Raw genomic sequence first — 12,672 nt, 5'->3', positions numbered from 1 at the left:
TTACGTTTTCTTTTTTTTTAAGTAACTTCACTTATAATATTAAACCATAACAAGTATTTGTTTTGTTTACTGAACATAAGATAAATAGATTTTATATCACTAGCAATTTCTAACAAATATTGTACATTGCTAAGAACTACTTGTAGAATGGAGAAGTTATCTTACTAGTTCTGAGTAATTTTATTTGTTAATTTAAGAACAAAGTATTTTTTTACTATACACTATACATTAATATAAGGTATTAATGAAGATTTGGGTTAATCTGTAAATATTATTGAAGCAAATTGGCTGTGTTGGTTTAATGTCATATTTTTTAGTATGCTGTCTATGCTGTCTATGTGTATTAATATTTCATTTTTTTTCCTGTTCTGAGGCCGATTGATTTCTGCACCTGATTGTCATTAATGGAGAACATTGCAGGTAGTATTTAAGGATGACAATGGGTGTGTGTGATCATGCAATGCACTGATGACAGTCGCAAAGCTGACTGCAGCATTTGTGCTAGAGTTAGTGAAAGAGCAACACACACAGAAAACTTACTTTTATTTCATAAACGATAGCAGAAGTACATAAAAACTATTTTAGGGCACCAGAACGTAAACCATTTTGATTCAGAATGCATGTCAAACAGTTTATCTTTAAAGTTCCTGTAAGGCAGAAAAATAACTGAAGATAGGAGGCAATGAATGAAGTAATGAATGAATAAATAACAAGTCCTAAAGCAAAGCTGAATGTCAGACTTTGCTTTTGGGAAAAGTCTATTGTGTTAGAATACTAAATACAGCGATCATAATGAGAAACCCCAGAGCTGAAATGAGGAGAAATGTTCATTTTCAAACTAAGCATTCTAGATAACTGTACAAGTGTGTTTTATGCTCCTAGTGGAACTTTATTTGCATATACGGTCGTTTGTGTTGGGTTTGTCCTGAATACTTTGAAATCCCCTTTTGAATCGCAAACAGGGAAATAATTTCCAAAATCATATCAATTCCCTCCAAAGGCCTCAATTAAAACACAGTTGTGGAAATGCACATATGTTCTCTGGAGAAATTTGATATTCCTCCAGAGCAGGTACAAGGAGAGATTAAGCCTGGACCAGCACAGAAGGAGAGAAGTGAATGTCATTGTGTAAAATCTGCTTAATTCCTCCTCACCTCACTTCACCCACACTGCATCTACCAGGTGATGTGACATGGTTAATTGTCCATCCCTCAGTCTGTTTCTACAAGTTGCCCTGGTAAGGGTGTCTGGTAATAAAACAATATATGTGTATATATTTGATCATACTTCAATGCTTGCATTAATGATTGCAAAGAGAGCGTCTACCATTAACTGACAGTCCTACAGGAGAGCTTCCCATTATGTTCAAATGAGAAATACCGTAAACAAATAGACACAGTGTTTGAACAAAGTACATTTTTACAGAGAGCTAAGTGAGTATGTGGTACCAGATGTGTTTTGAAATACTGATACAACAAAAAGTGTTTATTGGACAAAAAATAAATAAGACGATCTTACATTCCCTTTCACAGAAAAGTAAAGATCTAATGTCACTAACTGTAAATGCTTTGTGGCAGTGTTCTTCAAATCTGCTCATTGAGGGCCAGATCCTCTTCTGCTTTAATTCCACCTGAGCTCTTAATTAGTAAGTTGAACTAATTATTCACTTAACTGCAAAAAATGAAACCGCTTTCCTAGGTCTAATGCAGGCAATGGTTTAAATTGCCCTTAACAAGCCAGCTAACCCTTGAGGACTAGATCTGAAGAACACTACTTGTGTGATTTTTATTTTGGTGTAGTATCTGATACCAAGGCCACAGATTATTATATATATGTGGGCAGAATATTTATTCTGAGAATACATCTGTACCCAAGTGAGCATGCAGTTTATAGTACAGTTTTATGTATTTTTTATAAAAATGGTAGCGTTATTCTAGAAAATAGTGTTTCACACCCTTTTCCCTCGAGTTTCACAAGATGAATCAATCATTTGAAAGTGAGTGCTACGACACATCACTGGGGTCACATTACATTATAAGGTTTCTTGGATTAGGAGGCCCTTCAGCCAAACATATTAAGCGCAGGCAGTCTTGTGTGTGATTGTTTATAGGATCCGAGTACATTTCGGTGCAATGGCTGATTGTCTCCATGTGCAAGCAGGCCAAGCTAGAGAGGATTTGAATGGGAAACCTCAGAGTGCCAACTGAACGCAAACACTCACTCACACACAGACACACACAGACACACACACACGGACACACATACAGTGATTTCTCTAAGGTGCAGGTACTGCAGGACAATGTCCACTCATGCCAATTAAAGAAGCAAAAGGAAAAGCACATTGAAGGAGGATGCATCACTAGGAGGTTTTCAAGCCATGTCTCCTGAACTAATAACCCCCCAAACCGATAAATAAGTGATAGGCTGGAACTGCCTCCTGCTGTTCAGTAACATCTCTTAAATTCTTTCCTTTCTTTTTTATTCTTCACAGAGCCAGAAGGGTGTTTGCTTGTTCTCTGAATTCTGCCCTAAACTCCTACACAGCTTCCACTGGGAATGCGATATAGTAGTGAATACAGCCCTGGGAGCAAGAGGCAATCATCAGCATTGACTCCCCACTGTGACAAAGCTGGTGTGTGAGAAATGGCAAACCAAGCTGGGGGAGGAGGTGGACTGGAGAAATGGCATTGTGGCCGATTCAGAAACATCTCAACGGTTGCTTTTCTGAAAGTGTAAAGGACTGTGAAGTGAGCAGTGTCGCTTCCTGGCAGGCCGTATCTTTTACATAACCTTAATGAACGAATGGAATAATGTATTTATCGGATCCCTTTATCTACCACAACTCACTGCATTTTAAATGCAGTTTAAAGCAGGTTCCATGCTCAATGTATGACACCATGAAATTCCATGAAATTAACTTAATTCCAAAGTAATTTCCAATGTTATGATGTATCCTGAGAACTGTGTGTAGATCTCAGAGTGGAGCGATGACAGGACAAAATGGGTGCAATTCAATGGAGCCATTCATCGGGCATTGGTCAAGAGAGAGAGCAGTGTGGTGGTGTTTGTAGCCTAGTGCTCTCTTCTAAATAAATCACCACTTTGCTCTGAAATACATACATGTTGTTTCCTGAGCCCCGCCTTACAGGGCCTGGTAGAGCCAGCACTAGCCCCCACACTGTCACAATACATACATACGTATATACTTACATAAGGGAATATTGATATTTGTTAAAACAGACCGCTTTCACCGTCTCTGTGGGTCTGTAGTTTCCTGTGTATCATGGAGCGCTGCGATAGTCACAGTCTCTGCCTTTACGCCATCTGTTCCCAGTAAATAACATCTGCTTCTGTCTCTAATGAAATCCATCTACATTGTAATTGAAATAAAGCACATCACTGTGACAGTGATCGCACCATTACGCATGCATGTAACTGCCTGTACTGCTTATTATAGGCATCGTGCACATGTCATCAGAGCGCAATAAAGACACGGAGAACAGCATAGACTGTGGCCCTGTCATTGTCACTCGCTCCAGTTCTGTGGCATGTCCCACACGCATTGGCCAGGATGTTAAGGCTAATTGGAAGCTGTTAGCCACTATGCCTAAAAGTTCATAAAAGACCAACCAGACTAATTCCAGGTATGGAGGGAAAGTTTTATTGTGGGTGAACAATGATAAAAGGACCTGGGAGACAAATATAGAAAATATGACTAAAGACATTCAGAACAGACAACACACAGAGAGTGGTGGAGGTGTGGAACAAATTTCACAGCCACCTGTTTGAAGCTGACTTGGGGTCAGTCAAAAACACCCTGGATGTGACTCTCCCCTTTTAACGACTACAAAATTAATGTGATGAGTCAAATGGGTTCTCTTTGTATCTATTTCTTGTGTAGCATCACTATACTTCTAAGTAAAAAAATGAAGTTTCTGATGTGAAAGATAAAGCTCTGCTGGAATATCATGACCCAGCACAGTGCTTCATACAGTGTGCTTAAAACTGAACTGTTTACGCCACAATATTTGTCAGAACTGCATCAGAAGCGCAGTGCGAGTAATGTTGGTGACCTGGCATCAGGTCACACTCCCCCACAAAACATCAGACATTTAAATCCTGCTCAGTGTGTTTTGCTGAATAGATACACAAAAAAGAAAATATACACAAACAGTTTCACATTGGAAATTTATTTTTGCCCATGGGGAGTACACTGTTTCTCCTCATTCACAGGCAGATAATTTTAAGACATATATCCACAGGCATGAATAGAACCATATAATTATCAGCAAAATAATGAAAGAAAAGTCTTTGCATATGGGGTCTGAGTGAGCATAATTAGCATAAAAAATCTTACAGTGGTGAATGGCCAGTTTATATGGTTGGGATTCCCATATGAAAGACTGCCCTGGTACATTTACCAGATTTTTGCACATCATTTTCCTGTGGTTTTTCCATAGTTAACTTTCAACTCAAGGATACTACTCAAAGGGGAATGGGCCTATGTCATTACCATGGGGACCGCAATGAAAGTATTTTTGTAAAGCAAAGCTGTTCACTATGGTAGATCATGAAGAATGCAGTAAAGAAACAGTGAAGGCATGTTAAAGCCAGAGGAAACTACTGTAAAACTATGGTAAACTCACTTAAGGGTTGCTTCCCCGTAATGTATTTCTTTAGTCCTCCACATGCCCAGCCAACCCTCTCACAGACACCTTTTCTAAGAATGTGGCTTGATGCCACCTGTTCTGTCAGCTGGCCTTCTTTTTGCTTTAATGGATTTTTTTTCGCACATTGCAATGTACATTGCCTTTGATCCTGCCAGCTCAGGAGGCAGTGTAACAGACACGGCCGAGAGCCAACACACATTGTCAACTTCATTCTCAACTTGGAGGTTGGCTTCAGCAGCCACAGGAAGCTGGTTACAGCTCGCTATTGATATGACAAGGTGTTTCCATACAATTTATTCTGTAGTAGCTGCGGGGACAATACGTTTTGGCAGGTGCTAAAGTCAACCTGACAGAAAGGTCTCAGGGCTCTGTTTCAGTATCATCATTTCTCAGCACCCTGTGATTTACAGCTCCATTGGTATTTGGCAAGATTCTGATAATCCACTTTTGAATGCAGCTTGATCTATAAAAAACTATATATATATATATATATATATATATATATATATATATATATATATATATATATATATGATAGCTGGTATTGTGTTCTCAAGTGTAACTAAGCACTTAGCACCCCCCCCACAATTCAATCAACTCAGGGTTATTGAACATACTAACAGCCCCTGGGCTCTGGTTCACTGAAGTTCATCAGTCTGTAAGATGCGCATCCACTTGTCTGCACTTTGGGCCAGCAATGTAAAGATAGGTTTTAACTGCTGCTAATTTAAAGTTCAGACTGGAAAAACACAGCCTGCGATTTTAATATATATGGATATAGAGAGCAGAGGTAAACAAAATGAAATTGCTAAAAACAGGCTTCTCGATCCCTTTGCAGTTGGACGAGATTAGTGTATAAAACAATATTGTTTCAGGTCTATCAAATTGGGTGAGTCAGATTCAGAGCTACACCTGACCACATGCATCTACTAAACATTAAGCTGTTGTAAAGGATGGGGTGCTGATTTGCTCTGCTTGTGAGATACAAAGGTAGTAGTGTCCAATAAACTCCCTCCGTTCCACAAGCACAATAATGTGTTTCTGAAGGGGGTGACAGATCGGCAGATCCTGCAATGTGCAATTAGGTAGAAAGCATCCCAAAGCATCCAAGGCATTCAGCAACCCATCAATTTTACTCCAGTTTGGAGGATTGGCATGCATCCCCCTGTCGCTCACCCCTGGCAACAGTGTCCACTTACTTGTGCATGAGACCGTCGGTCGTCCCTGTCAGGTTGATCTGCATGACGTTCTGGAACTCCGTCTCGTTGCAGCAGTATTTGAAAGCGGTGTTGTTGTGGTGACAGCAGAACATGTAGGTCTTGTTGTCAGAGAGACGCGGGCAGTGGAAGCCGAAGTGGTAGCGGCCCTTGTGGTCCGAGTACGGCTCACAGACTCGAAAGTGTGCGGAGAGAGCTGGTGTGAGGAGAGAGGGAAGGACAAAGACACTCAGAAATAAATTGTTTCAATCACATGGGCCTTCTGGTCCTCACTCCACCAGAGAAAATCACTTCCTTAATCAGTCTTAATGATTTGATTAACCAGGACCTATTCTGACATTAATCCTAGGAACCCTTAATACAAATTTTATAGACTGGTGACAAAGTACCTTGAAACGAAATTAAATTTGTAGGAGATTATTCTACAAATATGGGAAATTATTCCTGTGGTCCTCTGCTTCCGAATATTTGATTAGATGTCTGGATTTAAAACCCCATTTAAAAATAGCAAATATATACATGTGTTTGTATTTTCTAATTGTCTTATTATTTTCACCCCACAGGGCATTGCTGAATAGCAGAACAGAAGCATAGAATAGGGAGATATAAATAAATGGTGTAGTACACATTCCCCCAGTTAATACAAATCCAGCAGACCATTACTCAAGAATGGATTTTGCTAAATGAAATTTTCATAAAAGCAGAATCTGATCCCTATGGATTGCATTTTTTTAAATGTGTTTCTTTCTTCCTAGTTTACTTGTCATAATACATATGTTTATAAGCTTATAAATATATGGCCAAACAGTGGTCTTTTATGCAAAATCCCTGCATCCTTCTAAATCAATTAGGCACTGTCTTGGGATCCTTTAAAACAAAGTCAGTGGGAGGTCTATTGCACAGAAGAGGCTGCTTGTGTTCTTTCCTAAACAGCTTACATATGTATGATGCTGTTTAATAATATGAGGTTGAAATGTTTATGCTGTTCTTTCTCAGTGCTGTGGAAAATAATATGATGTCACTCATTCAGAGGAATCTCTCATAGGGTTAAAATATCTGTTCATTAATATCGCTTTATATTTGTTTGGTTTTGTGTATATATTTGTGGAGAGCACAGTTTTGGTCCTGTGGAGCCAATGAGTCTTCAAGGGCTCATCAGCCTGAGCATCTATTAAAAACCATTTTTTTGTTATTTTCCAGCAGTTTTACACATTTTTCACCCACACTTAAGGTGCTGGCGATTCAGAGAGACCTCACATGCTGAACTGGAATTATTTCGTATTTAGTTCAAAGATCCACTGAACTCTGACTTTTTGGTGTGTTGTCCTTAAGCATATATTATAAATCAGAGATCGCACTCGACATAATAGTTTCTTTTCAGTTCATTTATTTAGACACAAAATTGAAGAATTAAAATGTATTGGTTTAGAAAAAGTATTGCAAAACTATAGCGGTGGTGGTATTGGAAAAACATGATTAAAATATAATTAATTTGGATACACATGTTAAAAACTCTACAGCCTATGGTATGAATGTAGAATACAATCTGACAGTTTGTCTTTATGAATGCATTTATTTTTTAAGTATTGTATTCTTTGATTAATGAAGAGTGACATGTACCCTAGTTTGGTGCTATTTTTAAACCACTTGTGGGGTCTCTATGTTGTGGTACTTCTTTTCGTGTGGTTCAAGCACATTTGGGAATTTGGATCATTTATTGATTATCTAATTTTGCACATATATTGACGTAATGAGAAACACCTGAAAAACCATAGACATTGATGAAGGCCTGATGACAAAACACATTTTGTCATTGTTCTAAATAAATGAAAAAGTAACTAATATGTCAAGTGCAATCCCTCATTTATAATATAAGGACTAGAGTTAAGCACTACAAATGTTATATAATCTGAATACAGAGAAAGAGAGAGTCTAAGCTGCATTGTCATGTCTGGAGGTGGAGGTTCTGTCTGTGAAGCTATAAGAAACAGGGCTTTGTGAGCAAAGCTAGACACAGTGATATATATTACTCGAGGTTGTTCAATCACTGTCATCTGATACTTAACAGAAACATCAGTGGCACAACTACTCTGCCATAGCCGGCTCACTGATGATATTTATTTGTATCATGTTCTAAGAGGCCACTTAGGCTCAGTACTACGCTGTTGAAAACAATAGACTCATCACATCAAGGCTTTCCTCACTAACGGTAAAAACACCAGAATAAAAACGTCACTCAGAGGTGTATTGGGGGCAGCCAGCAACATAAATCATAATTCCTTGTCAGTGACTTCAGACATTTAGCAGCGAAAGTTTTGACAGTACAAAAATAAAGTAATCAATCAGGGGGACAGCCCTTATGCATTTTTACTCTTTGCTGTAGCATTATTGCATGCTCCTCTGTTGGTTTTGATGGATGTATTTTGCAGTTAGTGACCTATCATCTTGTTTTTTATTTTGTTTTGTTTTTGTATTTGATTTTGTTATATAGTCATTTAGGATTCTGGTATCATTTTAACTTTAGTGACTCTCTGCTGAGAGAGAGAGAGTGACAGAGAGACAGAGAGAGAATCAAAGGAACATGTTAATTTACTGTGGCAAGACAGATGAGCAGAAGGTATGTCATGTAAAAAAATAAAAGATTTTGAGAAACAATGGACGAAGTAAGACAAGTTAATAATCGCCAGTCTAAAAAAAAAAGAAACAATTGTTACAAAACAAATACAGAATCAATTAACTAATCAGTCAAATTGATTAATGAATCAAACAGTCAGGATTCAGGGCTAGTCCTGCTCCCAACATTAGACAACCTTGTTGAAACATTGCCAATTCTCCAAAGTCAACTACATTTCCTCAAGGTCATAAATACAGTTGCAAAAAAGGCTATTTTTCCTGGAGAAGACCTTTCTTATCAAAACTGAAGAAAAATCATGGAACAATTCAGATTTCTAGCATGACAATTCTCAAATCAAGTCCACCCCTTTAACTTTTCACAATAATGGGTCACTCCCTGCACTCTTTCTCTCTGGTAACTCCACCATCAAATCAGAGAGTGAAGCAAAATAACATCATCACCCAGCCAATCACCGCTCTGCCATATAGTCCAGGATTCATCCATTGTATGTCCCATTAAAGTGTTAATGTCAAGCCTATAAGCAGTGGTTCAGATTTGTTGGTTCAATTTTATTTAAAATACAGGTGAATGATTTTGAAAAAGCAGGTGAAATCAAGTGTATTTTTAAATATTTTTTAAAAAATGTAGAAATATCTGGTAAGAAAATGGGTTTTATTCAGAAATAAATGGATAAACACTAAAAACTGCTACACTAGGTACTGAATAAAGGATCAGATGGCCTCCCAAATTCATCATAACCTCGATGCAATATTGATTAAGCATTAACATTCAGTAGCAAACTCCACAATCAAATTATATGATGGACTGAATGATATTTTTCTATAGCACATGTGTCAAAAAGTACATTAATAGACACTATAATTTCTAAACACTATAATTTCATAGCACTACAATCATCATACTAAATCCCATTATTAACTGTTTTCATTTTCTGAGATTTTATTGGGCTTAATGACAGCTGAAACACTCTCAACAAGAAAAAATATCGGGAGCAATTTTTCCCATTCCTTTATTTCATATTTTTTAATGTTGCAGGTATAACAGCAGGTAGAATACCCATAATAAGAATGCGATCATCAGTAAAAATGAGAAAAACATACTATTTTTTACAAGACATGATCAAAAGTTCCCAGACAATACTTCCCGTTAATTGTACAGATACAAAAAGTATTTGTTTAACCTTTTTATTTTATTTCATACATACATACACAAAATAGGTCAATTTCTGCTAGTTATTAATACTGATATTCAAACAAGCACCACATAACAATGAAGGCTTGGCAGGGAACACTAGAACTTTTACTATTGAGAGGTACTGATCTTGAAATGCTCACTTTAAAAATAGTTTGGCACTAAATACACATTCAAATAAATGAAATAATGAAATACTTCAAAAGAAATATTGATCTTTAAACAATGAACATAAAAACAAGTTTGGCAACACTTGAAATATAACAGTTTAGTTCTTAGGATCTAGACTAGAGGCACAGAACTGAGCATATGATTAAAAATAGGTTGGCACCAGATGCATATTAAAGTATATGAAACAGGGAATTATTGACATTCCAATACATGTTGAAATAACATCTTGTTTAAACAACTGCTCTAGAAAGGTGTATTACTGGTATTGAATATATGCTGAATGATGTTAGCAATCTTTTTATAATTACTTTCCCCAAAAAGGTTTTGGGGTAACACTTTATATTACGGTGTCATTAAGAAATTATTGGTAAATAGTTTATAAAACAGTTAGGAACCATTAATAATTCTATCAGAATACTTTTGTTTCACATTTTCATTATAAATGAAACATCATATACTATATAGGTTTATTGATAATTTATTAATTGAATTATGAATGGTTCCTAACAATTTTTCACGTTGAGATATTACTACCCCATTACTAACATTGTGTTTCACACACAGTTTACATTTAGATTGATCATTTACACTTATGGACTAGTTTTAAAACATTTATTGGCTTTTACTATGAGGGGGTTTCTCTTCCTCAAAAATAACAAACCTAAAGTTAGCATGACTTCCAATAAATACTAATAAAGGAGCTTTGTTCCCAGAGGATTGGTTAACCGAGGTATCTATACACCAGATCTATATAGACTACCAACAAATGTATAACCCTCTCTGGGCTTGTTTAGCGTATTCACACACCCGGCTGGCACATTTCTTATGCTGTACAGTCAGAAATAATCACTGATCTTTCACTTAAAGAAATAAAACAACAAATCAAGCACAGACCATGTTATCCCTGGAAATAGATACCTTTTTATATACCCAGGGCAGGTGGACTCATCAGTTAAGGGGCAGAATGCCTCCAAAAGCACTGGTCTTTCCAAATCGCTTACCATTAGATTTTTAATTCCCTCCAGCAGACAGTTTATCATCATTTGCTTTTGGAAGATTCATTATACTGCAGCATATGATAACCCTGCGGTATACATTACAGTGAAATTCATCCCCACACAGTGCTAGATTGCTGCTACAGGACACGACATGAAAAGCAATGAAAACCAACAACAAACATCCTTTCCAGACGGCTCCATGGGGCTCTGACAGGCTCGAAGGCTGCCTGAGCTGATGTCAGAGAGATACAAATGCAAATCTGCAATGTGCAAGTGGTACTTATTCAGCTGGGAGAATAAATACTTCCTCTAGAAATAATGAGAAAAATAAATTCTCTAATTCTGGTTCACTCAAAATATCAAAAGTTCAGATGCATTCTGGGGAGGGGAATGGGATTCTTGACTGCCCTGGCCATCCCATTCTGTAAACACAAGGCATCCTTTGTCACATTTATTTGAAGGCAGTATTTGAAGGCTTTTGCTTTGCCTTTAGCTACTTCCTAACTCAATCTACTCAATCTACCAATTCAATGCAAGTCCTGCTGACTTGACAGAGATTTCTGTTGGCAAACTGGTGATGAATTCCCAGAAAGCTCAATTAATATAAAATCCTCAGATGCTACACATTGAGAAAATGCCTTACTTGGTTACAATGCATTAATACATTACTGTTTAATGTTTCCCTGCTACCGGCATTTTCCAGGCAAAAAAAGTTGCAACCTTTTGCAACCATGACAGAAAATGTAAACCTCACCTAGTTCTAATGCTTGGAGTAATTATTAATATGACTGTTTTATCTTTAGCAGAAAAAACAATCAGTGCTGTCCTTAAACCTAAGCCAGCTACTGGCTCGGTGTTGAATGTGGTAGCTTGGATTTCAGGTTAAACATTGCTTCACAAAAGTTAAAACCATAGGGTTGCATCTGAGAAATATAGACAGATTAAAGATACATAGATTGCTAGATAGACAGCGAGTTAAAGAGTTCGGAGAATTTTAAAGTGACTCACAGAAGGGGGGGTTGTGTCTCTACATTCCAAAAGATGTTTTTTAATCAAATTCTAGTGGCACTCTGACAATTCTACCATTAAGGGTGAGATGTTTTGCTTTTGGATATTTATACAGCGCAAATTAGATTTCTACTTTCAGGAACATGGTTGTGTTATGGTAAGCTGGGCCAAACAAGTAATTTGAAAGAGGTGAGCAACCTGGAAAGAGATTTGATATTTCAGTTTATTTTATTATTTATTCTTTTGTAAAACACTCACAGGATTAATAAATACAATATGTGATACATAATGAACAGAAATGTGCCTCTACACATATTAGACCTAGGGCACTATTATAATTTTTTTTTGCTCTTTTTTTATTAATTTTAATGGACAGGGCTGTAGGTTTCTGTCCAAAACAGATTGTTTCATACCGGTATATTAAAATGAAAATAAGTGAATATGGTCGGAATTTGGTGCCAATAAAGAATGAGTTCGTCTGACATGTCTGTAGTTATTAATTTTTTGGCTCCTTAGCGCGTGCTCTGAAAAGTTTTTCTAAAGGAATGTGCCATATCCTGTAAATCACATCCAATTTGTCACTGACTTGCAAGAGAAAGGAGGTGCTTTTAAATAGGATTAAAAATGAAACGAGCTATGAAGCCATGCAAAAAAAGAGCAGAATAGTCTGAGAGCTGTCCTAGCAAATTTAAAAATATTTATGAAAGCTGACAGGTTGGAGAAAAAAGCCTTGACTTTCAACAACATGACAATTTCTAATTTAAACAAAGATCTCTTTCTTC

At 37.0% G+C, this 12,672-nt stretch overlaps 1 protein-coding gene across 2 annotated transcripts in view; it reads right to left on the bottom strand.

The window, feature by feature from the left end:
- shisal1a (shisa like 1a) overlaps positions 1-12,672 on the bottom strand; it is a 73,000-nt gene that overhangs the window by 35,507 nt on the left and 24,821 nt on the right. For both annotated transcript variants that reach the window (XM_066705326.1, XM_066705325.1), the window contains exon 3: positions 5,870-6,083. In XM_066705326.1, the coding sequence (XP_066561423.1) occupies positions 5,870-6,083 (214 nt within the window). The remainder of the gene's footprint in view (positions 1-5,869; positions 6,084-12,672) is intronic.

This window comes from Amia ocellicauda, chromosome 5 (assembly GCF_036373705.1).
Source record: "Amia ocellicauda isolate fAmiCal2 chromosome 5, fAmiCal2.hap1, whole genome shotgun sequence".
NCBI lineage: Eukaryota > Metazoa > Chordata > Actinopteri > Amiiformes > Amiidae > Amia > Amia ocellicauda.
Note: the sequence above shows the minus strand (reverse complement) of the source record. Positions and strands in the feature narration are given on the sequence as shown.